This window comes from Pimephales promelas, chromosome 4, assembly GCF_988280905.1.
Source record: "Pimephales promelas chromosome 4, fPimPro1.hap1.1, whole genome shotgun sequence".
NCBI classification, from domain to species: domain Eukaryota; kingdom Metazoa; phylum Chordata; class Actinopteri; order Cypriniformes; family Leuciscidae; genus Pimephales; species Pimephales promelas.
In genome coordinates, this window is record NC_142772.1 from 8,006,395 (window position 1) to 8,034,218 (window position 27,824).

Here is a 27,824-nt window from a genome sequence, read left to right on the forward strand (position 1 = left end):
TATATTCATGTTGCAGAGTTACATTTATGTGGCCAAGTGTAAATGGAGCAGTTTTTTCCCCTGATGGTTTCTTCTAACACATAACTCCCCACTGAATCACTAAAGCAAAAGCAACATCTTCTTTATGTCTGAATTTTAATGACCTGTTTAGAGTGAGTATTTGACTCTTTTTGATAAGCATTTGCCATTAAAACAAATCAGATTTCAGATGTATGGTCGGTTAACAATTAATCAAATTAATATAAATATGCAGTAATTCAAATTCCAAAGTCCACAGGTCTTGGAGAATGAAACACTGAAGAAGCAAAAGCAGAAAAAGATATCTTTCGGCCAAATCCCAAACAGCTCTTTGGATTCACTCAATTTCAGCAGGGTGGCAAATGAATTTGACACTGGGATTGACAGAGTCTAAATGAACTGGCGAGACTTCACAGGAAGACCTCCAAGACAAATGCCAGCCATATTTTATAATGGTTTTGAATGGCACCAAACCACATAGCTGAGGATATACAGTATATATATCTGTTGGAGATCCATTCTAATCCACCAGGTCTGGCACAGAATTGCATGCAATTTTTTTAGTTTCTCGACAGCTTCTATCTTACGTTCAGAAAGGCATCTGAATTTGAATTTTGAAGGACATTATTCAGCTTTCACTCCACACAAAGGAACGATATGACGAGGAGTGTTTTTCTTCTTTATGGGTCGCTTTGGCCACAGATCAAGGTGATTGGTGTTATCTTAGAACTTGACGTTTGAGAGAGATAACTAAATATCACATGCCTCTCTGTTCTCTCAGTATGAGCTGGTGTTAAAAGATCAACTGCTGAGCGGAGTGACGTGGAATTGCTCAGATTGCAAATGCTCAAACAATTGTATGCAAATTACTGTATGAGTATGATGTAATATAGAAAAAAAAAATGTTTCCTGTTTCTAAACACTGACAGTCTAACATAAACTAGATGTTATGATCTGAATAGCTATTTCCTGTGCGGAAAGGTAGTGCTGCTTGATATGGCAAAAATCATAAGCACGATTATTTTGGTCATTTATTATTGTCATCACGAGGATTTAACACGATTAGTGGGCAAGATGAACATTCTTAAACGAGTTAAAAAAAAATCATAATAGCGATATAAAGTATATTTTGCTGGAAATAAGGTTGCTATGATATAGAAATTTAGATATCAGTGTAATTTCACAATTCTTGATACCAATTTTGATACACCAGCAGAAACTAATACTAGGCTAACTAATATAAGTGAAACATTCTTTAAACAATTATTGAAGAAAAGTAAAGAGTCAGTTATACAATAAAAACAGAAAAAAAAGACAAACAAAAGTTGATGGGTCCCAAAGTGTATAACTTGTTCATCCATGTTGTGCTCCATCTCAGCTCAATAACTGACTGCTTTTTACATTAGCCACATTACATAATTGAATGATTGGACATTAAAGCCCCATTCACACCGACCACCGACCTTGTCGCTGAAATTTTCAGTAAAATTTCTCTGAAATTTTAACAAAAAAAAGTCTCTGTACTGTGAAGACGCTTATGTTATTGGTAGACAGCATGTCTTGCCATATCTTTTGGAAATGAAATCTCAAGATGATATTTAAAACTAAGATTAATTCTAATTTGACGAATTCATGCTCAGTGCATTAAATCATTAACAAGATTAACGATCGATCAAGCAACAAATTCAAATCAAATGAAAATTTTTGTCGCATGACTCCCGCCGCTTGACACGCCTACATTCTGTCGCCAACGGTCACTGTGGCGGAGGTTGCCAGCTCTCCATTGAAAATTTATAGGATCATGTTGCTTTGTCGCTATGTGTCGCTGGTACATGAATCGCTTTCATAATCATTTAAAGACAAAATCGAAATTGAAGGTTTGTTGTTATGGAGTTAAGGGTAGTTGCTAGGTTGTTGCTAGGATGTTCTGGGTGGTTGCTAGTGTGTTGTTACGAAGTTAAGGGTGGTTGCTTGCAATATTGTTGCCACGGCAACAAACAACCTTGCGACACCCTAGCAACCACCCAGAACATCTTAGCAGGTGCATGTCAAGCTTTCTGGGTAGCTTGGGCATTGCTAGGTTATTGCTATAGGGTGGTTTCTGGGGTGTTGCCAATGTGTTGCTATAGAGTTTAGGGTGGTTGCAAGGTTGTTGCTAGGATATGCTGGGTAGTTGCTTGGGCATTGCTAAGATGTTGCTATAGAGTTAAGGGTGGTTGCAAGGTTGTTGCTAGGATGTGCTGGGTGGTTGCTTTGGAGTTGTTATAGAATTATGGTCGGTTTTCTGGTTATTTGCATAATTTTATTCATCTATCTTCATGGGTGTTAAAAATAAGACAGCAGGTATTTGTAATAATTCATATTTGCATAATTTATATTTGCTAAGTGTTAAGTGTTAACAGGATTGCAAGGTTGTTGCTAGGATGTGCTGGGTGGTTGCCAGGGCGTTGCTCAGGTGTCGATTTAGAGTTAGGAGTGGTTGCAGGATTGTTGCTAGGGTGTTCCGGGTTGTTGCTAGGTCCTTGCTGGAGCTTTAGTATTGGTTTAAGAGTTGTAGCAAGGTTTTGCTTGGATGTGCTGGTGGTTGCTAGGGCATGGCTAAGGTGTTGCTATAGGGTTAAGGGTGGTTTCTGTGTTGTTGCTAGGGTGTTCTGGGTTTATAAGGCATTGGTAGATGTGTTACTATTGAGTTATGGGTGGGTGTAATGTTTTTGTGGTTGCTAGGTAGTTACTACATACCCCAAGTCAGAAGAGCCCACCCTGAAGTCTCTTATGATGTTTTGATCTGAAGATATGCCTGGGGTTCCTCCTGCAATGTAAGTTGATGTTTGGATGTTTTGTCTGTTGCCAGGTGAAACGATAAAGATCAAGCTAGAGCTTTGGTTTTTTGAATGTTTGGAAGAAAAGGAAGTGATCAGTATCAACTCTCCTGTTTTTCCATGATGGTGCCACATCCAGTTAAGCAGGATGGAAACATGAGCTGGAGAGCAGCCAAATTGTTAAATCTTTGTTTCTAGTGCTAAAACACCTGCTGCCATGAGCCCAGTAGGGGATATCGGGCAGTTCCGGATTCCAGGACAGCGGTGCCGTGAGAGAGACCATAAATGAGCTGGAGGTTTTCAAGCCTTCACTGCCCAGAAGACACATGGGTCTTCCTCCGGCTACAGCTTTGTAAGAGAAATAAAGATAAAAGCGGAAAATAGGGAGCTGTGCTTGTCACTCATGGTGTGTGGTCCCACCCCCTGCCTGTCCACTGGCTTTCTCACCAATCCCACAAATCACTTGACAAATGGACAAGCAACAGGTGTCACAAGGGAAACTCCTTTTGCCCAGCTGTGACTGTCCTTTACATGGGAATCAGAAGGATGAGGCCATTGTTTGCCACTGTGTGTCATGTCAGGGTCACTCTTCCTCTGGTATTTAGAGCTTAAATGCAGTGTTTATCCGATAAACCTCTTTCACAGTGAGTCTGAAACGTAGCAAACACAGTAAAACCCAAACAGAAGGTTTTCTCAAGGCTATTGATGCCTCACTGTGTCAAGACAAGCACTGTTGATGTTAGTGATGAGATTTTATTTCACTATATAACCCTATATATATATATATATATATATATATATATATATATATACAGTGGTATGAATAAGTTTTGGCACCCATGCTAAAGTTGCCTAAAAAGAGGAATAAAAAATCATCTTTTGGATATTGATCTTAATGCCTTAATTAGAAAAATGAGGAAAACTCCAACCTTTAAGGACACCAATTTTCTTTGTGAATGAATAATGTATCATAAATAAATAAATGTTTTTCCTTAAAATACAGGGTGCATAAGTCAGGGCACCCTTATGTTAAATTCCCATAGAGTCAGGCAGATTTTTATTTTTAAAAGCGAGTTATTTCGTGTATCCAGGATAATATGCATCCTGATAAAGTTCCCTTGGCCTTTGGAATTAAAATATCCCCACATCATCACACACCATTCACCATGCCTTGAGATTGGCATGGTTTTACTTCAGTTAGCCTAATAGCTGGTTTGATTTGCATTGAAAGATGATCTTATGGAAAGTATCCCATGCCAATCTAGGTGTGGTGGAAGGTGTGTGATGATGTGGGGATATTTTAATTCTAAAGGCCAAGGGAACTTTATCAGGATGCATATTATCCTGGATCCATGAAATAACTGGCTTTTAAAAATAAAAATCTGCCTGACTCTATGGGAATTTAACATAGGGGTGCCCTGACATGCACCCTGTATTTTAAGGAAAAACATTTATTTATTTATGATTCATTATTCATTCACAAAGAAAATTGGTGTCCTTAAAGGTTGGAGTTTTCCTCATTTTTCTAATTTAGGCATTAAGATCAATATCCAAAAGATGATTTTTTATTCCTCTTTTTAGGCAACTTTAGCATGGGTGCCAAAACTTATTCACACCACTGTATATATATATATATATATATATATATATATATATATATTATTGTATTTCTTATAAAACAAAATAGTTCATATTTTGAGAAAATACTTTGTAAGATATTTTGACTTTTAAATTTGAGACCCCTGTTTGATTTAATTCTGTTGGGGTGTTGAAGCGCTGTTTTTAAACCCTGAAATGCATGTTATGTGAATATGTCTGTGTTTTTGAACAAAGAGAATAGAGATGAGATTTCTGTTGTGATGAAAACACAGTGTGAGTTTGTTATGAGTACAGATGGGGCTCTGCTCTTGTTTTATCAGCGTGTTGCTGAAGTCTGTTGTGCTCTGAGCTGGAGGGGACAAGAGTTCACAGTGTGGGCGTTTAACGAAATGAACTTAGCTCGGGGAAGAGCAGCATTAAGAAAAAAACAATCATTTATCTTGTTGCTCTCACCTTGGGGCACTGAGTTAATGCATAGAGATCACCCTGAAATCCCTGTTCGTCCAAGACAAACCTGCGGGGCATCGAGAGCAGAAGCCGGAACAAGCCGTAATGTTTCCTGTTTCGACTGGTTTGTTTTTGTATGAATGTGACCACTTCATTGAGAACCCTCAGTGATTACCTTAATCACAATTACTCCAAATCCTGACTCTTCCCAGAAGCTATGGTTTGTCTGAACTTGCACTATAAAATAATACACAATTGTTCTCATGGATAGAATAATCTTGCTGTTGAAGCTATCTCAAAGCAATATTAATATTACGTAGAAAGGTGCTTGTAAGGTCATAGCGGTGCAGTTGCCAAGGTGTTTTTAGCTTGTCACTTTATCAAATTAATTCTAGTGAGGACAGTTTCAAGAAGCAAGAAATGTAAATGGCCCTTGCATGTACAAACATTGTGCAGTGAGTTATGTGCCGACTTTTAACCTTTTTGAAAAAAGTTGCCAGCCAGCGCCAGCATTTTTGATCATTTTCACCCTCAGAATATTTTGCTGCATGAATATCTGAACATACAATATATCAAAAGAAAGAAGAGACCCTCTGGTTTAAAAGCAGATTTATTCTAGCTTCATGCATTGTTTAAAAAAAATAATAATCTGAATAAGTTTCATAAAAAAAGCATTATTTTGAGCAAAAAGTTGAGAAAAAGCTGAAAAATTGATTTATAAGTGAGATAAATATCACATTATTTTACTTATGAATCTGCTTACATTCTGTTTCTTCTTCTCCAGAATCTCAGCAATTGCTCCCCCTTCTGTATAACAGTGAAAATACAGAAAGCTGTAAAATTCCGTCATTGAATTTTCGAAGCGTTGACGGAAAATTACGTCAATGGTGGTAAAAGAGTTAATACTTGAGGTTAAAGGTCCTTGCACACTGAGTCGGAAATTGTCGGATGTTAGGGTTAAGGCCATTGTACACTGAGTCTGAAATTCGCATCCGAAATTTTCGCACGTTAAAAAAACAAATCGACCTCATGTTACGACCTCATCCTCACTGCTTGACGAATCTATTTTGTATTTTTGCGTTTTTTTCCGCAAAGGTTTAATAAATACGCATCGGACTCAGTGTGCAAGGTTTCTATGCGTGACGAATTTTTAGGCTGACAAACACAAAAAAACGCATACGAAAATTTCGTACTGAGTGTGCAATGGTATTTCAAAGGATATTTAGTGTATTTCAAAGTATATTTGAAATACCAGAGTATGTATATATATATATATATATATATATATATATATATTATTTATTTATATTTATATAAATATTTATTTTGAGCAAAAAGCTGAGAAAATTACGTTTTTGTCAATGACCACGTCGGATCATCAGATTTAGAACGATGGTCAAAAAGTGGATGGATCAACACTCACAGTCCTATAGCTCATCCTGGGGTGACTTTTCATTTCGTAATAGGCAGTTTTGATTTATAAGCGAGATATATATAGCGTTATTTCTCCGCAATAGCTCCCCCTTCTGTATAAAAGTGAAAATGCAGAAAGCTGTAAAATTCCGTCAATGGCGTCGAAGCTTTGACGGAAAATGATGTCAATGGTGGTAAAAGAGTTAATACTTGAGGTTAAAGGTCCTTGCACACTGAGTCGGAAATTGTCAGACGTTAGGGTTAGCGTTGTTTCAATCAAGTCTACAAACTGTTCCCGAAATTTTCGTCCATCATAAAAAAAATTCGGACCGGGTTCGATTTTCTGCCTTTTTTTCCGCATCCGTAGCAAGCATTTTCAGAGGTGTTTTGACAATTCAGAGCCGAATGACGAATACAATAAAACGTACTCAGTCTGCAGGGACCTTTAGGGTTTTTTGAACAATTCCTAAGTATGAGTAATAATACCAGTAACACAAACCACTGACGTTGTCGAATTCATTCTTTCGATTGTTCTGAATAAATTGGGCTGAACGAACTGAAGCCATGCAGCTCAAACCTATTAATATAACATGGAATGAAAGACTAGAGTCAGAAGTAGTGAGGGAGACTCTGAATGAGAGGGTCTGGCAGGGCCGTGGGTGGGGTACGGCACGGGAGGGTGGAGCAGGCAGCCGTGAGCTCATTAGAGACGGAGTGAACCTGTGATCACTCTGTAATTCTCTTTGAGGGCATTAGACTGGCTCTGCAGGGGGTGGCAGCAGCCCGACACAGCGCTCGCCAGCTTCGGTACAGTTAAACCCCCATCCCGGCCAGAGCTCTCTGAAGGGCGTGATGAAAGGCATGATGGAATATGGATCTGGCTTTGTTGTGGGCTTGTTAATATTTGTCAGAATATTGAGGAGGATTGGGGGTTAACACACGCGCGATCGTCTTGATACCTCGAGCGACAGAGAGCCTAATGATTGACTTGGCTGATGTGAACAAGGACCTTAGTTGGCTCCAATTCCAAATTTCAGACTTTTTTTTATCTTCTAGTCACTTTCAACTTCATAATGCTCACATGAAAGCTGCAACCCATAAAAGTCGCACTAGGGTTGTCATGAAATATACAGTAGAGCAGAAGCATTGATTTTTTTTCACACTGTGAGCGTGGTATTCTGTTATTTTTGGACCAAATGTCTCTGCCAGTGGAGGGTTCCTCACACCCTTTTCCTTTCTTACTGCTTGCCAATCCATCACCCTTTTACAGTAAGCACACTCTTTCAGACAAGGCAGCCCTTTGTTAAAGTCCCGTTCATCATGAGAGTTGACGTGATACAGGGCCGCTATTTATAGAGCCGTAATAACAGAGGGTCAGAGCAGCAGATATAGGGTTTTGTCTTAAGTCTCATTTTACCTGACCTTCTCTGTTTAATGTCAGCAAAGCTTATCCTCCATGGTGTGATTTTTACGACAAGATAACATGAAAAACACCCCCAGGTTTCCTCTGAAATGTCAAATTTCTGAGACCTTCACAGACCTGAAGATACAACACTTCTATTTTGATGACTGCTTTTAACATTTTTACTGTATTATATTCCAATAGTTAGCCCTGATTTCAATGTAAATGTTCAAAGAACTGTTCTCTTATAGAAACTACACTGATATAGTTCATAGTGACTACACTATGCTATGATATAGCATAAACTACACTATGATATAACCCCCTACTATAATACACTATGATATATTATTTTGCCTATTATTAATTTGCCTAAAGAAATTATAGAAACTAAACGACAGCTAAATAAAGCTCTATTTATATACTTTACATTACTTTTCAAAGGTCTGGGGTCAGTAAGAAGTCAGTAAGAAGTTATGTTCATCAAGGCTGCATTTATTGGATCAAAGACACTGTAAAAAACAGTAATATTGTAAAATATTTCTACAGTTATATATTTCTAATTATAATATATTTGTAATTTGTTCTTGTGATGGCAAAGCCGAATTTTCAGTGTCTTCAGTGTCACATGATGCTTCTGAAATCTGATTGGGTGCTCAAGAAACATTTCTTATTATTATCAATGTTGAAAACAGTCGTGCTGCTGAATATTTGTGTGGATTCAGGATTCTTTGATGAATATAAAGTTTAAAATAACATCATTTATTTGAAATTGAAATCTTTTGGAAAATTATAAATGTTTGTACTGTCACTTTTGATTTTGAATTTATTTCAATAACCATCTATATGTAGTTATTCAATATATATATATATATATGTATATATAGTATATATACTAATTATTTAATATTGAATAGATTGAGTATGGCAGCACGTTTTGTGTGTTTAATCCATGTGTTCTTCAGAAAATATAAAAATATAGGTTTGCATCACATTGCTTCTTTCACATTGAATGAAGAAACATTGAGTCTAAATTGCTCACACTCACGTCAGGGGACTGAAAAGCGGAAATGCATTTTAACATGGAATTCTCACTTGTAGTTCTACCCCATTGGGCAAATAGCTTCACCCTCATCAGGGGCTTGTAATAGAGCAGTTATTATTTAATGTGCCTGGGGGGGTTATTCGTGATTGGCCCTCTTTGTTATGTTAATTAGGTTTTGATTGGCCTCTTGGGATCTTCAACTGGATCAGCCTATAACGGCACAGAGCATCGCCCCCATAACCTGACATTGCACTGAATAATAGTATGTAGAGATCACAAAGCATTCTGAAACCAACTTGATTTTATCGAGTTTTAAGCGTTTTCACTCTAATGATTTTGGCTTGAATGCACAATTTTTACTGAATGTCTAACTGCCATAAATCTGCTATGTGTCTCGACGGACACTCAGTGGAGAGAATATTGATCCAGCAGCATATTTACAGTGTGTTGTCTGTAAATAAAACATTAATTTAGCTCTTGAAGGGGCCTCAGCTTGCATACAGGCTGCTGAAATATTCATGAGGAGGTGTGCTGCACCAGAGGGACTAACTTGGCTCTTTTAAAAAACAGCACTCTCAGCAATGTTTGTGGTAAACTTGTCATGACAAACAGCAAATTAGCGATGCATTAAGTCTGGCTTGTTATGAAAGGAATGCAAAATGCTAATGATGATGAGGCAAACTACCCTGTTGCTGGTAAAAATACTGGAAATGTTTCATTGATCTTTGTATTATTAAAGGGACAGTTCACCCAAAAAAATGAAAATTCTTTCATTTTCAATACTATATTTTGAGAAATGTCAGTTGGTGACCAACATTAAAGGGGTGGTAAAATGCCATTTTCACAAGATGTAAAACAAGTCTCTGATGTCCCCTGAGTGTGTGTGTGTGAAGTTTTAGCACAAAATACCCCCCAGATATTTTTATAAAGCATGTTAAAGTTGTTACTTTTTGAGGGTTTGCAAAAACGCACCATTTTGTGCCTGGCCCTTTAAATGTAAATGAGCTTCAGCAGAGGGTGGGGTTTCAAGAGCTTGCATGTGTTAGCAGCAGCGATTACCTCACAGACAAATTAAAATGACAGAAACTGTTCTCCCTTTAAAGTCGGCGTGAAATGAAAGTTGTCATTTTGACAATGACAAATTTTGACTTGTCGTGACATATCCGAGTGAAACGGCCTCTGAAATTATAAAAAAATGTAGGGCAGGGCTTGATTTCGTCCTTCGGGAATTGATTGGATCGCTGGAGGTTGGGCGTTGCATACAAAATGGAGGCAGATTTGAATACGATTCTCTGAGAGGCGGTTCACCGATAGCCGAACCCTCATAAGACTTTAAAAAGGGTTGGTTGATTATGATTTTGATTTTTTACCTTGAGTTAGTGTGTAATGTTGCTGTTTTGAGCATAAACAACATCTGCAAAGTTACAATGCTCAAAGTTCAAAGCAAAGGGAGATATTTTATTTTAAAGAAATTGCTTTTTATAGACTACAACAAGCGGCTGATAGGGACAACACAAGCTCCCTCATAACTTCACTAACCATAAAATTTACATAAACCCTGCCCCTGAGCACAATTTATAGATTATCGTGAAAAAAGATAATCACACTTAAGCCAGTCCCTCCAGAAAAACGCGATTATGCGATCGCTGAATTCAATGCAAAATCAGCCAAAGTCCGCATATTTATGCGGGGGCCGCATTTTTTAAAATACGCCGCACTTTCGCCGCATAAATTGCCGATTTCCGTGCAAAATATGTGGGGTTTGCATAATTTCATAATCCTCGCATTTTCGTTGCAAAAAAAGTCATGTATCTTAGTAGAAAGTTGAAAAATGTTGCGTTTGTTTCACACAAGAGCAGCCATTTCCCCCTGTTTCCATAGGAACGTTATGAAGTGACGCAATTACGCGACGCCAGACAGACTCACGGAGGCGATTGACATCTCACAAATCGAACTCGTATAACTGTCTGTCACACGTTCTCCCGTCACATCGTTACTTAATAAACAACATAAGATAAAAGAAGTAGCATCAAACAGAAATTACCCTCACACATGGGGTGTTCGTGGCGCACATATAATATAACACTGCAGAGAGTTCAACAAGGAGCGCGCAGCTCTTAAAGGGGCCCCACCTTATTTACACTCGTTACAGTCTGAAATAAAACAAGATGAGAAATTAAATATTCCCAGCACTTTCTTTGATGTAGTATGCTTGCTTATCAAAGGAAGTAATAAGAAATGACTCTTTACATTAAGGTAGTAGCCTAGTGAGAACAGGGTGTTGGGGGAATCACTTGTTTTCTCTTTTTTATCAAACCGCAATTTTTGCAAGTTCCCTCAATTTTTGCAAATTCCTGCAATTTTATCCCATAAAATTGCATAAATATCCCGCATATTCTTTCCATCGCATTTTTAAAGAAAACGGGCCACGTAATCAAGGATTTTTGCCCGCAACAATCACAAAAAAACAACAAAACAAAAAAAAAAAACAGCGTTTTTCTGGAAGGACTGAATACTATTATGGTAAATGTTATATAAAAATCGAAATTTTTTTCACAAATTTTTGGAAATTACCACCACAAAATCAGTCATTTTGATCGCAAAAATCACAAAAAAAAATCGTGAAATCCTGGAGGGACTGTTAAGCTACTTGAATTCATCAACTAACCATTCAGAAATGTTGTCTACATGTTGTCACTTCTTCTTGTGTCTCTTTATCATTGTCTGACTACGGTTTGAACATAAAAGGCTAAACATTTTTTTTTTTTAAAGTTTCAGTGTCTGTGTGAGGTAATCAGAGCTGCTGCTAACACACGTGACCCCTCTGTGTCAGGAGCAGGAGCTCATTTGCATTTAAAGGGACACACATAAAAACTGCGTTTTGGCTCACCCTCAAAAAGTAACAATTTTAACTGTGGGGTGAAAATATCTGTGGGGTATGTTAAGCAAAAACTTCACAAACACACTCTGGGGACATCAGAGGCTTATTTTACTTTACATCTTGTGAAAACAGCATTATACCACCCCTTTAAAGCAAAGTGTTTGTGTGACTGTGCACTTTTCAAATCTTTGATTTTTGCTTGTGCACGTAAATGTGAGCTGTGAAGTGATGCACTGTCCTGCAGGGTTTAGAGTATCTGGCCTGACAGTGGGCCGCTCAGACGGATTTGTGTGTTTGACCGAGGAGAGAGGCAGCAAACACTGAATGGCCGTCTCACTCTGGAAACTCCATCGTGAAGGATTTGTGCCAGTTCCCGCTTTACAAAAAGAGATTAGATGAGGAGGCCTCACAGCTCAATGTGTGTCCATACGTGCATTGGTGTGCATTGCATTGTGGGAATTTTTTTAGATGTACTAATGTTAGATTTGAATGTGCGTACGACTATGAGATACATCTTCAAGGTATGTAGTTTATTGTGTTATAATAGACGTGTGCTGGTGGAGATTGTGTGGTTGTGTGTGTAAAGGATATTTGAACTTTGTCAAAATCCTGGGAAAGGCAGCAGAACACGTTTAAATCCAATGTTTGTGTATTATCCTGATTCTTATATGCCTTGGTTGATTTTTTTTTAACCTGTGATTTTCAACAATCTGATGCATGTTGTTCTTGGATAATTTGCTTCAGGAAAAAAGTAAAACAAATTTAAAATGTAAGTACATGAATATTTGATTGTATTTCCACTGAGAAATAAACAATCATTAACAGATTTGATCAAATTGTGACTGATAATAAACCTGTGATTATTGGTTACACTTTACACTAATTAACTACATGTACAGTACTTACTATAGAGTTACGGTTCGAGTTTGATTAAAGGGATAGTTCACCCAAAATTGAAAATTCTGTCAGTATTTACTCACCCTCATGTTGTTCCAAGCCTGTAAGACCTTTGTTCATCTTCGGAACACGAATTAAGATATTTTTGATGAAATCTGAGAGCTGGATCACTCCTGCATACTAGTCCATAGGCATCTTGAGGGTTTGAAACTTGCCGGCCTCGAAAAGTTATTAAAGACATCGTTAAAACAGTCCAAGTGACTACAGTGGCTCAATCTTAACTTGATCAAGCGACGAGAACACCTTTTGTACGTAAAAACAAACATTAATAACGACTTTATTTAATTTCCTTCATCTTTGGGCCTCTATAGTCAGTTAAACGTCACACGTAGGCTCACTATTGGCCGACGCTGGTCATGTGTGTGACATTATGTGTGTGACGTACAACAACAGATCATACGCTGTTAAACTCGAGGCCCAGAGAGAAGGAAATTATTATTTGAAAAAAAGTCGTTATTTTTGTTGTTTTTTGCGCACAAAAGGTTTTCTCGTCGCTTGATAAACTTAAGATTGAGCCACTGTAGTCACTTGGACTATTTTAACAATTGGTAAGATTGGACCGTAGTCGTAGTCATTTATCTTGTCAGTGTGCTATAGTATAGAAATAGTCGACTTTCACTAATAACACAACATAGTTAACTTAACGTTACATACCACTGCATCCATATGAAGATGTTGTTCTGCAGGTTCGTCGTCGTCTTGTTCAAATCGCTCGCTCTGGCTCGAATATGTAAGGCTTGATGGACAAGTCTTCCGTTGTTGACATTTTGTAAACAAGTGACTAAAACTGTTCTTTGAAGCTATAGTACATAATCGTATATCTCTAATCAAACTACAATAATGGCCGAACGCGGGGAGTTAAACCGAGTGTGAACTCAGCGATCTGGAGAGCGGGCGGGAAAAGACGCAACTCCATTTTATTTAAAGGGGCCGCTTTGAAACGGGTCGCTCACAGACGCACATCAGAAAAGGAGTAGAAAAGGGGCCTGTGGAGCTATAATAATGAGGAATTCAGACCCAAGCACTGCAGTTATGCTTTATATAGACCACAAATGTATGATTTATAAGTAAAAATGAATGATTTAAAAGCATGATATGTACCCTTTAAACATCACATATTTTACATTCAATCAATACAACACTTATACATCTAACACCTTCACAGTACTCTTGATCTTTGATTGAATGTTTTTGTTCAACCCTAAGATAGCCTTGTGCACAAAAGAGTGTTTCAGCCTCAGTTTGTTAAACCTGGGGACTCTATACCTCCTCTTTGATGGTAGTAGTTCAAACTCTTTATGCAAAGTATGCATAGAGTTAGAAGCTATAATATTAGCTAGCCTTAGCAAATTGTTATAATAAAGCTTCTCAAGAGGCTGACCTACAATCTTTGAGCACATTTTTACTATAGTAAGCACATGTAGTAACGTGTTACTACATAATTTTTAGATAAAGTGAAAAAAAAAACTTCTTTTACCCCTAAGCGATGAACGAAAAAGCACTTTGCTGTGAATATATCAGGGCCTTATGGCAGTCAATCATTGGTTGTGGACTCAGCCAGTGTGTGTGTTCTCTTTGATCCCAGGTGCATGTAGGGTGTGACAGGTGATTCCCTCCCTGCCACAGAGCTGGTCACGCTTGCTTTTCTCCAGCACTCTTCAACCTTTCTCTCGCAAAGCTTACGGATTCCCAACCCAGCACACTTTAAAGAGGCAGATGAAAGATCCTTGATTTAGAAAGTCTGAAGGTATAGATTAGCCAACTTTACTCAGATTTTAAGATCAAATGCCAGCTATTGACACGGAGATAGTCCAAGATTAGTGAATCCTTCAAAGGGCAGGTTATCTTTGAGAAAACAGTCGAATACAGAGGTTCATTTGGTGCCCAGTCATTCTAATGTGATCTATATGGGAGGTCTATTGTGACACATTAGTGCCAGAGGGGGAGGGTGGGCACCATGTTGAAAACCAGCCTGTTCACAGCTTGGCTAACAGAACACAACCCAGAGGTATAGTTAAATGGATAGTTCAGCCAAAAATGATAATTCACTCTTATCCCAGCTAACGAAAATATGTTCTAAGAACATTTTCTAACATTCCCAATGTTATTTCTGAATGTTTTCTGAACATTCAAAATGTCCATTTTATTAAATGTTTTAAAATTGTTTTGCTTGGTTATGTGAATTTGAAGGGAACATTACTTTTTAAATGTTCTCTAAACAATATTAACATTTAAAACACATTTAAACATTTAAGATTGTATGAATAATGTTTTGTGCTAACATTTTGAGAACATTAACTTGAATGATGAATGATGTTCTTATTCGTTACTGGAAGAGCGTTCATTCATAAATTTGTGAGAACATTGCCACAGCATTATCTAAAGTTATTAGAACGTTCCCCGTTAGCTGGGATGTCATTACAAACCTGTATGACTTTCTTTTTTTTTCACTGTAAAAAATGTTTGTGCTGCCTTAAAATTTTAAGTTTAGCCAACATAAAGGAGAACTCCGGTGCAAAATGAACCTTTGGTCTAATTACACATTGTTACCTAGTCAACCGTTCTCTGAGATTTGTTTTCATGATTGCTGAATGTAAATGTAAATAACAGAACTTTGTTAGTGTCCATACAGTTTAATAAGAAGATATTTTATACACACAGTCAACTTCGCGAATACAGGAAGAAGCCATCTTTGAAAAATGTCTCTACCAGTCGATCTACGAACGCCGATCCAAGTGCGCAGAACTGTACAGAATCTCATATGGTCCGTTGCTTCCGGAAGAAACAAACACGAACCGTTTTGTTTTCTTCAATATGTACACGTAGCCTACTGTTCGCGCTCACCTTATCACCTTATTCACATCTCACCAGCGCACATGGATCGGCGTTTGTAGATCGACTGGTAGAGACTATTTTTCAAAGATGGCTTCTTCCTGTATTCGCGAAGGTGACTGTGTGTATAAAATATCTTCTTATTAAACTGTATGGACACTGACAAAGTTCTCAATGCTTCGGTTTGAATGTAGGGACCCTTGTTATGCTGTCGTGTTGGTGTGGGGCTATTTTGAGCCTTGTTAGTGGTAACAAGCGATTTTTATTTGTCATTACTCTATGCCCAATATACAAGCGTTATACTAGCGTTATAGGCTAAACTGTTTTTAGAGATAAAACTATTTACATTCGGCAATCATGAAAACAAATCTCAGATAACGGTTGAGGTAACAATGTGTAATTAGACCAAAGGTTCATTTTGTGTTCTCCTTTAAATATCCAAGTTGTCACTTAAGTGGCTAAACTTAACATTTTAAGGCAGCACAAACACTTTTTAAGTTGAATCAACACACTTTTACAGTGTATTTTTCTTTGTTTTTTGTGTTTTAAATTTATTTTGGCCTTTTGTATTGTGATACGACAGTATAGAGAATTGGCTTTATAACCAGACAGTTTCTGGTCTCATTGACTTTCATAGTAGAAAAAAAAAAAGACTATGGAAGTCAATGACACCAGAAACTCTCTGGTTACTGTTATTCTTCTAAATATCAGAAAATCGGCTGAATTCATTTGAGAACGGTGAAACTCAACTGTTTAACTCTGGGGGAGTTGTAAAATGAGCCTATTTCCAAAAAAAGTGGAGTATCCCTTTAAGCCAGCTCCTTGTTTCCTGTCTGCCATTATTGGCCAAACTTGATTAATTCAAGTGTGTCTGATTATTGTTGCTGTGCCTACTGAGGTCAGGCACACCCGAATTAATCAATTTGTCCAATAATGGCAGACAGGAAACAAGGAGCTGTCAAGTTCAGGAAGTAGTGCAGCTGTGCATAAAGCCAATTGCCAAGAAGCAAAGTGGGAGACAGGAATCAGGAAAGATCCATGAGCCAGGACTCGAACTTGGATTTAATATATATATATATATATATATATATATATATATATTACCATTTTTGCCTTTTTATTGCCGTTTTACTTTTTATTGCAAAACGACGTTGGTTTGGGCTTTGGTTCGTTTATGTTTTAATGTCTTTTAATTTGTAATTTTGCCGTTGTTGTAATTTCGTGTTTCCTGCTTCCTGTTTGTCATGTGATTCCCAGTTCCCATCATGTGATCATGTCTTCCCCTGTATGTGTCATGTTCTGATTGTTGGTTTTTGGTCCTAGGTTCTTATTGGTTCCTTGTCTTATATGTCACATTTTGATTGGTTCATTGTTTCATTGCTTTCAGGTGTATCTCGTTAATTCATCAATCTTGTTGTATACAGTAAATAGCCTTCATAATTCAATGTTTCGTGTCTAGCTTTGTTCATGTAACTGCTGTTTGTCCATCCATCCATTTTTGTGGATGAAAAATGACAAAAATAAGAATGTATTTGAATATTGACATGAACTTTCATTTGGGGTCAAATACTTCTTTAGCTACACTATTGTTTTCAAATGTTTATCATATTGGCAAGACAAAGCCCTTTCTATTAAAAATAGGTAAAGCCCATTTACTTATCACAGATCACTGAAGTCTGACCGACTCGAGACTCAAGTGGGAGGGAGTTTGTGTTTCCTTGCTGGGTTTTGCATTTGTCTTTAAGTTTAGGGAGTCACACTGCAAGAATAAAAAACAGCTGGAGATGTAATTCATCTCAGCTGAGGCTGAAACAGTAGCTGATCTTCTTTGTTGCTGAGCAGACAGACTGATGTTGTGACTACTGTCCACTTTTGTGTGAGTAACAGGGACACAATGCATATGTGGCCGTATTATCCTAGTGGTGAGCCCATTGTCTTGGTTTTTTTAGTGGAACACAGTTTGAGCTTGTGACCCACAATTCCTCCACTCCTCATTCTTATACACACACAGACACACACTAGCTAGTCATCATCCTGTGAAAACAATGTGGTTTCAGGCATCCTTACTCTTGTTATTTGAAACTCTGTCAGCACGTCCAAATATTCACCGGTGGTTTCCAGACGTGGGTTTGCACGGGGTAGGCCAACTGCCCCCATAGTTAATAACACAGCGCAGTGGTTTGACATACGTGGGCTTTAGGTATCTGTCTTTTCTCTTTCTCAGTGTTTCATTATATATGACATGACATATTTTTTGATCCAGGTCTGTTAATTGATTCAAAAATACATTCAGATTTACTATAACTTGAATAAACCTCTTCTATGATTTTTGTAATCTGACCTCAAAAATTAGTTCAGCATAATCCTTTATTTATTTCTTGGTTTGACAAAACACGTCATCAGAGAAAAGAAGAGATGTTGTTCCAAGAGTGTGGGAGAGTTATTTTGATAAAAGATTATGAGCCATATTCATTTTCAAAACATAATTATGTGCAAGCATAAATCATTTATAATAAATACTGCAATATATCATAAAATGTTCATTTTGTTGGTGGGTCTATATTTTTGTCGATCCATCTTTGTATATTTTAGTACTTTACTTTCATGTTCTAAACTGATTACTTATATTTGAAAATATTTTAGTCTTTTTATTTTTTTTGTATTTTTTTTGTGTTTTTCTTATATAATAACAGATTTGATCTTTAGAACTTTTTGATGACAAAGTAAGTTCAGGTTGTAATACTGTATGTATAAATTGTAATCATGTTTTCCTTTTTCTTTATTGTGGACACTCTCTTTCTCTCTCTCAGATAAGAAAACATCATGTAGGTCTTTGCCTCAAATCTCCTCTGACGGGATATTCTGCACCTTTGCTAATCCGATTACCTGGCCACCATGTTTAAGGGAAAATCATTGTTAACCTGTTTGTCCCAGGCTATTTCAAAATGTTTGTTGGAGAAGATAAGGAAAGCACATCTTGAGGCACACAATGAACTTCTGTTCACCTTTGTGTTTACCTGGAGACTTAAACAAGAACAAATGTGAGAGACTTCTGGATGTTCAAAGCTTAGCTAGGAGAGAAGAAGAGATTTGCGCCCCAGGTGTGGGAACAATGGCTTGTATCTGAAGGCCATGGGTGGATGGACGCAGTCGGGGGGCTCAGTGAAGCTGTGAGAGGACGGAGAGCTCTAAGCAAATAGGGCCAGCGTCTTGGTCACAATGAGTGGGGCGGCTTGTCTCGGTTGGGCTGGGGTGGGATGGGGTGGTAGAGGGAGGGGGTGAGAGAGAAAGGCAGTAGCCCTGAAAATGGGGTGTGAATGCAGAATGGGACCAGCGGGATGTGACTGTGAGTTTAATTAGGCTTTGTGTGTGTGGAGGTTCACTTTGCTGTACCTTAGGGAACAAATTGTCGACAGAAGTTGGCAAAACCTGACAAAGCCCTCTTTGAAAACATCCACAAATGTTAAAATGCTTTACAAATAAAGGAAATACTATTTATTTTAATTAAAAAAATGTGGGATGGGGTTAGTCATACGATCAGCATTATAGACACTGTAAAAAAATATTTTCATGATTTGTAATAACGTTTTTTTCTTTTGTCAAATCAACTTAAATAATTTATGTAGTTCATATAACATAATATTTTGAGTTTCTGATGATTAAATCAATCTCCTTCATTGTATTAACTCAATTTTCTGTGAAATTATGTTTTCATAGTTTTGATTTATTCTATTAGTGCCGCTATATTTCAGTCAGATCTAGTATGAAATACCCCTCCCCCTCTCTCTCTCTCTCTCTCTCTCTCTATATATATATATATATATATGTAAGGGTTAATGCCCGACGAGGTGTCCATTGTCAGGTTTTAATGGACGACGGCGAGGCGTAAACCGGCCGACGCGCAGCGGAGGACGGTTGCCTCCGCCGAAGTCCATTAAAACCTGACAATGGACACCTCGGAGGGCATTAACCCGCTTATACCATGGTCACTTGCCAAATAAAACATTTTTAAAACATTAGTTTATATTTTAATTAGGCTAAATCTAGTTTTTACAAATAATAACTTGACTGACTGTTTATCTAGCAACCGGAGATATTTATAGTCCGCTTAGCTCGTATCCCTTCAGGTTCACAAATGCATTTTTTTTTCATGAAACACAAAGGTAGGCATAGTTTTTTTTATTACACCTAAAACAATTAATCAAACAATAGGGATGCACCGATCCACATTTTTTCACTTCCGATCCGATCCCGATACCTGACTTTGGATATCGGCCGATACCAATACTTTTCCGATACCAGAGCTGTGTTTGCTTTAATAGTATTTATCATTATTGTTGATTTTATATGATGCTGAAATAAACTCTTCTCTACAGGCAAGGATGATATGTACGTATGTATGTATGTCAATATATATATATATATATATATATATATTAAACAATAGATAGACAATTAAACAAAGATACACATTATACAGGCCTACACAGTGCTTTAATTTCAGGAAGGTCTACAAACATTATTCAGGTATGGTCTTAAAAAGAATTATAATAAAGTAATCAAAAGTAAAATAGCACTGCAAAGTTTATCATAGATAGATTTATGCTTATTAAAGCTGAAGTAATTCATTCAAGAGCTGTGAGTGATTTTCTCTTTGCCTTTGGTTGTTTGATTCTCAGTAATGTCGCAATCGTCACATTTATACTGCTGCCCCTTTAAGAACTAGTGCGGATTTCATAGTCTACTGATGCACCATATTTTCTCCCAAATATTTCCGTAACTACGTTCATTTTAGACATAATAAATTGTTTAAGTGTTAATCTCCAAGTCGGTCGGTTTGACATTTTTGTGCAGGCTACATTTGATCGTTTAGACGCGCATATGAAGCCCAGATTATAATTTGCTTGTCTTGTTGCGGTCTGTTTCGGAGCGCGCCGCACTGGGAACAGCATCTCTTGCGCAAATTTTGTGCTTTTAATAGCTCTTTTTATTATTAAAAGCGTGACGCAATTTAGTAACAGCAGAGACTGCATTTTACTACAATCATCGATCGTGCTGATTTTGTCTTAAAGTTTGAGTTTTAGGGAGAAATGACAGCGCACCGCCGCGATGGGAAGGAAGTTGGCTAGACAGAATGCGGCTATTGCTTTTAATGTTTTTTTTTACCTCAATATATTCTTTAATATTTGGAAATCAGACTAATATCACAGATCTAAAGTGTAACCAGGCTACGTTTCCTCTGTCGTCACTCATTACGCCGGGCTGTCGTGTTGTGCTTGCTGTTGCACCGCGTGAGAGATCTCTCTCTTTCTCTTCTGGACTGCGAATTGCAAACATGCATCAAATAGTTTAATTAATACGGCTTTGCAAACATTGCACTTTGCTGTCTTGCTCTGCACTGCAGCGGTGTTTCCAGTTCCACTATATGATTTCCACACAGCGAACATGTTATAGCTCAGTGCTATCCTGCTAGCTGGCTGCAAACTGCGGAATGGATTTCCTGAGCGGGGGTGTGTCTCATTGAGCCCTATGTTTTACAGTCACTGATTGAGCTGCACCTCCGTTCAGGGTATCCATTCCACAGTTTGCAGCCAGCTAGCAGACTAGCAGGCCCGGCGGGAATCACTTTTGGAGTCATTTCAGCAGATAACGTTAAAGCGCAGACATGGATCATAAATATCGGATTTCTCCGCAGGTTGGATCGGAAAAATCCGATACGTGAATTATGCTGGTATCGGTCCCGATACCGATACTGGATCGGATCGGCCCCATCCCTATCAAACAACAATAAAAAAAACAATTAGCTCTGAGCTCCAGCGATTTGCGCTTAACGTTATAGAGGGCAATAAATTAATCAGATCAAAGAGAGGGTCTTTGCCTCAGGCTCCTTAGGCTTGAAACGCTGTAAAGTTCAGCCTTCTCCTGCCTTGGTTGTCTGGACAGCTGCGTAAAACTCCCGCAGGGTCTCATTCAGGGGTGCGTTTCCCGAAAGCATCGTTATCCAACTATGGTCGCAAGTTACGTCGTTACCAATAGAGTTCAATGGAGCAGAGCAGCAGCGGTGTAATTTTCTCCGTTTTATTTACATTTTTTCTTTCTTCAGCAGCATACCAGTCGTCAAAGTTGCCATATTCTCCATAAATGTTAAAAGAAATAGCACGAAGTCGCTCATTGTTGTATTAGGCTATAATATCTAACGTTAGATGATAGAGCATGTGACTGCCTGTTGCTATGGTTACTCACAGCCGTTGTAGGCAGCGCATTTATTTATTCATTTCGAATGGTAAACAGGCAGTTTCACCAGAACTACTTTACTAGGTGTCCTCTATCACTTTTTAACGGACACCCTGCAGCCAATCAGAATCGAGTATTCACCCAGACCATGGTATAAATATATACATATATATACAATTTTTGCAAGCGACATATAAATCGTCAATATTTCATTATAGTCAATATTTGTAGTAATAACTTATAATAACTGCTAATGAATTATTTCTAGATCACTTTTATTGTCAGCTTCAAACGCTTATTGTTGACACTAAAATATATCGAAATGTATGAAATGGGATGAAAAATGGGACTTACTGCATGTTGGCTTGCTGCTTATTGCAAATTTATGCCATATGTCATATTAACATGAAACAATATGCTTCTAACTTCAGGTCGAAAGATGTAGTTCCAACCACATAAGATAGCAATGCTGTTTGCGAATGTTCATAACGTGAAATGCAGCATCGGTTAAACGACCAAACTTGCGATCAAAGTTGGCTTTTTGATGCTTTTGGGAAAGTAACTCCTGAGCAAGCTAAACTGTGAACATGTTTAGCTATCTAAATCTGTCGCCTCCTTGAGTTTTGTTGCTAATGCAAGATTGAACATTGGTATGTCCTTTGGCCAAACATTTGCATCTGAACTAGCCTAAACCTTGTTAAATTTAGCAATTAATCTTATTCTCAGTATATTAGTTATTTTTATTGGACAAAGATACTGATTAATCCTGTGAAACTGCACATAAGTCTCGTGGATCACTCAATCACAAACATACACACCCATCTCGGATGTTGTTGACACAGCTAGACCCCGTCCTTCCCAGCAGTAGCTGTGCCACTGACCTCACACTGCTGAGGGGAGGGAGCCGCTTCACCCCTCAACCCTCGCCAACGTCTCTCTCCTCCACCAGTCACTCGCCAAGGACGTGGAAATCCCATAATAGCCCGTCTCCACGGCACCCCACCAGTCCAGCTCCACGCCGCCCAGATGTTTCCAATTAAAAAGGAGGCCTTTCAGTCCAAAGCCTATTTTCTGCACGCTGAGAGAAAGAGCAAGAGTGCAGGTTGCAGAGAGATAGAAGGGCTGAAGGGAAGAAAAATGACTTTCTTCTAATACAAAAAGGCCGTTGAGGGCAGCGAGTGACATTTGAAAAGTCACAGTGGCTGGACGCTTGTTTTGAACACAGTTATCCGAGGAATGGAAGATGAGAAGATGAATGGGAATTGTCAGATTAAAACTAAGCCGGTGGTCACAAAATCTGGGCCTTGTTTTTTAAAAATGCTGTTCTTTCTCTTTGCTTTGCTTAGGGGTGTGCTGCCAAATATAATCATCACACACAAAAGACACATGGTCTGTATTTTTTCAGTTGGTGTGGTGGCAGCCGCCGGCAGGTCTGTGTTTGCCACTCAAAACCTCAATGTTGCCACAATAGAGACAGCCAGAAAGTAAAGAGAGGGAGGATTTTAAATATATAGTTCACCTAAAAATTCATCTACTCACCCTCATATTTTGGTCTGTTCCTCACATTAAGCTATTGTCTGAGTTCAGAAGAATTGCAATATAGGACATTTATTTATACATTTAAGATTTATTCATGTTTTAAACAAAAAGTTTTGCTCACCCAGGCTGCATTTATTTGATTTAAAGGAGAACTCCGGCACAAAATGGTACCTAGTCAACCGTTCTCTGAGATTTGTTTTCATGATAATCGAATGTAAAGAGTTTTCTTTACGAACGTATTCGCTAGTAATGGGGGCATTTAATAAGTAAAAAGAAATCGCTAGTTAATACCACTAACAAGGCTCAAAATTGACCCACACTAGCACAGTAACATAATGAGGGTTCATACATGGAAAATGAAGCATTGAGAACTGTGTAAGTGTATAGACCGTTTAATAAGAAGATATTTTTTATAAAGACAGTCCATTTCGTGTTTACAGGCAGAAGCCATCTTTGGAAACCAGACTAGGTACCAATTTTTTATTAGACCAAAGGTTCATTTTGCGCCGGAGTTCTCCTTTAAGTAAAATAAAAACAGTATTGTGAACTATTATTACGGTATATAACTCTTTTCTTTTTAAATTTATTTTAGAATGTAATTTGTTCCTGTGCTACATTTTTAGCATTATTACAACAGTTTTCAGTGTGGCATGATCCTTCAGAAATCAGTCTTAAAGGGATACTCCACTTTTTTTTTGGAAATAGGCTCATTTTACAACTCACCCAGAGTTAAACAGTCGAGTTTTACCGTTTTTTAATCCATTCAGCCGATTTTCAGATATAGACAGTTTCTGGTCTCATAGACTTCCATAGCACGAAAAAAATATATACTATGGAAGTCAATGAGACCAGAAACTGTCTATATCTGAAAATCGGCTGAATGGATTCAAAAACGGTAAAACTCGTCTGTTTAAAGCCCAGAACTACTAAGTTTCCTCTGTGTGTTCCGCACGGTTCCGTGTTGTTGGCTAAAAATCGTCCTTGTCGGCTTTGTTTTGCCCGATTCGACATGTTGAATCGGCGTCGGGCCGTCGGGAAAAGAGAGAACTCTGATTGGCTGTTCAGCTTAGTGAAAGAGTCAGTGCATGATAATAAAAGCCAAACACTAAGAAAACAGCAAAGAAGTCTAAACAGTGAAGATAGAAGGCTGTTCTTATGTTATGTCTTCTTACCTTGGCGTTCCTTGGCGAATATTTCAATATTAACATGAGCAGAGTTGAATAAAGAAAGCGTTTGGCAGGATTGATATTCAAAACGGTAAGCACGCGCTGCTTTGTTTACAGTATGTGTATCTGCAGCCGGCAGCGTCGGTTTTCCTTTTTGAATGACGAATATAGACTAATATATCTGCAGAAATAGACAGTTGGCTCATTACACGCGGGCACAGAACGCACATTCTAGCTGACAGTCGCCTGTAGTTCTCTCAGTGTGTTCAAGTGCAGCTTTTTACCTCAACGAGAGCGGACGAGAGGCGACAACACAGTCGGCATTCATCAGCGTTAGTTCGTCGGCGTCGACTTGGTGTTTTCCGGGCTTTATATGCTAACACCTTTCTTATCATTATCAATATCGTAAACAGCATAATATTTTTGTGGAATCTATACGAACAGCATATTTGAAAACTAAATTTGTAATGTCTTTACTTGCGCCTATAATTGAATTGACGCAAGTATTAATTTCTTTTAAAAATGAATGAATAAAAAAATCTTACTGATCCCAAACTTTGGTTGTGTAAAATAATAAATGATTACAGGACTTTTTCAGATTTTTTAGTGGGTGTGAACTATCCATTTAAAGGTGAAAGCCATACCTTGTGTCATACATATTTGTAGTAATATATTTAGTATGTTGTGATTTAAATAAAAATGTAATAGAGTAGAAAAGAAAAATATTAGTAATCAAAACAATTTGCTCAAATGTGTTTAATATGTCACAATGTGACAATATGTCCCCCAAAGTGCTTTCTGAATTATGCAAGGTATTTTAGTCCTGCTGCATTTACCAAAAGCATTGTAAGTAGATTGTAGAACCATTGCCACGATCAGCTTTTGTGAAACCGCTTAAATGCATATTAATAGTTTTTCATATTCCAGCAGACTGTTCTCTTTATGTGTTATGATGAAGCAAGTTAATGGGCTATGTTTTATTTCTTGATTTCCATGACAATGCTTTTGAGAGCCATAACATGTAATAGCTTGCATGGAAAATAACTTGTATGGAGTTAATAATTTTGCCTATATATTTTCCTATGATTCGGTCAGTGCTAATGTGGTATGGTGGCTTAGAGCATTCTTCAATCTAATATTGGCAACCAAGTGAAGCTGTGCCATGTATGGTTTAACTTTAAGTCTGCAAGATCAATGCATCTACAAATGTGGGCCATCAGTAGAGCTGCGCCGATCATGCAGAATTTAAACATTCTTCAGTAAAGTTATGCCTATTATGTGTTAATTTTCTAAATTGGCTAATTTGATATCAGTAGACTATGGTACTCTTTATTTTAACATTTTAAATCCATTCTGATAGATTCGCATTGGAATTACACTACACAAACAGTGCCAAAAATGTGAAAAATAGATGTGTGCGTTGTCTATATATCTTCAATCTCAACCGGATACCATCAAAGACCAATGACTCATTGACTGTCTCATGTCCTCAGTTTGTCTGCATGCAATCTATAATCACCGAATTCCCCAGAAGTCACAGACTTATTATTTTTACACAACTAACTATGGAACAACTTTAAATCACTATGCAAAAAATACAAAACCTGATAACATCATATTCAACATGACAACATGAAAAAACTGCATCACTTGCAATACAGATAAATCACAATTGACAAGCTTGTACATGCGTAAATCATTTGTTTGTCTGCTTTGACTTGATTTCATTTTCAGTTCTGAATAGATGTATTCGTTGTACTCTTTTTAAATCCATCCTAAAAAATTCCGCCTCACAAAAATCCGCACAGAACATGCAAAAACACTCCACAGATCCGGGAGGATCTTGCCATCATTTACAGTCTTCGAATGACCCTGAAGAGTTTCGACAAAGAGAGTGTTTTACTGTTGTTGATCTCATTAATAGGAGTGTGAATTGAGTTTTCTCTAAGGCTGTGGCCTAAACATTACTACGCAATCTAAAATACATTAAACGCTTGTTAATGTGTTTTTTCATGTGTTGATAAAGCAGCCTTTGTTCTCACATGGCCTCAAGCACACAATCTCAATGAGTTTTCTTTGGCAGCTTGGGCGGTAGTGGATCTGAGGATGGAGGACACTGTGGAGGTTTACATGGACGAGTCTGCAGAGATCCCCTGCCTGTACACCTTCACCAAGAAACCTGTGATGGTGATGGTGCAGTGGTTTGTGGTGAGTCCCGAAACTCTAACGCTCTTTCACATTTTTTAGTTTAAAAAGTTGATTCTTTCATTAGTTACTCACTTTTATGTTGTACCAAATCCATAAGACTTTTGCTCACCTTCGAAACAAATGATGAAAGAGCCCACGAAACCAAAACTTTAACACTTCAAAAAGCTCATAAAGACACTATATCGATTTGAATCGAGCGTTTAACCCAAGTTTTCTGAGAAGACACGATTGCTGAACGCCTGCTTGATGAACGGATTTAAAGGGATAATTCACCCAAAAATGAAAATTTTTGTCATTACTCGCCCTCAAGTTTTTCCAAACCTTAAAAATCTTTCTTCTGTTGAAGACAAAAGAAGATATTTTAAAGAATGTTAAAACCAGACAGTTGACGTAAGCCATTGACTTTCTTAGTAGGAAAAAAAATAGTATGGAAGTCAGTCGGTGCCGTCACCTGTCTGGTTACCAACATTTTTCAAAATATCTTCTTTTGGGTTCAACAGAAGAAACTCATACAGGTTTGGAACAACATGAGGGTGAGTATGACAGCATTTTCATTTTTGGGTGAACTATGCTTTTAATTTAGGCTATTATTTACATATTAAAGGGGTGATGAACTGAGAAATCAAATTTTCCTTGAGCTTTTGACATCTAAGAGATCATCAAATTATAAGAATATCCTGTAAGTTTCAGAACTGAAAACGTCCTTGTTAGTCCAATAAAAGCTTTTATTGACACCAGGAAGAAAGTAGAAAATAGCCTATTACTTATACATTTTGATGTTTTGGAATGTAAAAACCAAGCGAACATCATAAGTTGACCTCAGACAACAACATAATAAAATTTAAAAAGCCAGTTCATGACCCCTTTAACATTGATCAACACACCTAGAGCACATCAAATATGGCAAACCAAAGCTCCGCCATACTTGTTTGATGCTTGAGTACAAGCTTCATTGATTCCTGCGGAAGTTCGAAAGTGTTTATGTGACATCATGTCATGTGTGTGAGATTATTTACCATATTTGATGCGCTCTATACACATATCAATGTTTATATGTGAATAAAGTCTGCATTCAATTTGTTCCTCATGTAGAGCCATCGTCGTGTGTCTTTAGAAGACTTTTAAAACGCTCGATTTATAAGAATTACTTTTACTTTTTAATGTGTGGAAGTTTTGGTTGAGCAGATCTTCAATGGATGGACAAAATTTGTGTACCAGAGTTTAACGATCTTATTGGTTTAGAATGATATAAGGGTGAGTAAAT

The 27,824-nt window shown here is 37.7% G+C and overlaps 1 protein-coding gene across 3 annotated transcripts in view; it reads left to right on the forward strand.

Moving 5' to 3' along the window:
* The window catches only part of mcama (melanoma cell adhesion molecule a), a 78,746-nt gene that overhangs the window by 22,002 nt on the left and 28,920 nt on the right, over positions 1-27,824 (forward strand). For all 3 annotated transcript variants that reach the window (XM_039661713.2, XM_039661714.2, XM_089129898.1), the window contains exon 2: positions 26,436-26,560. In XM_039661713.2, the coding sequence (XP_039517647.2) occupies positions 26,436-26,560 (125 nt within the window). The remainder of the gene's footprint in view (positions 1-26,435; positions 26,561-27,824) is intronic.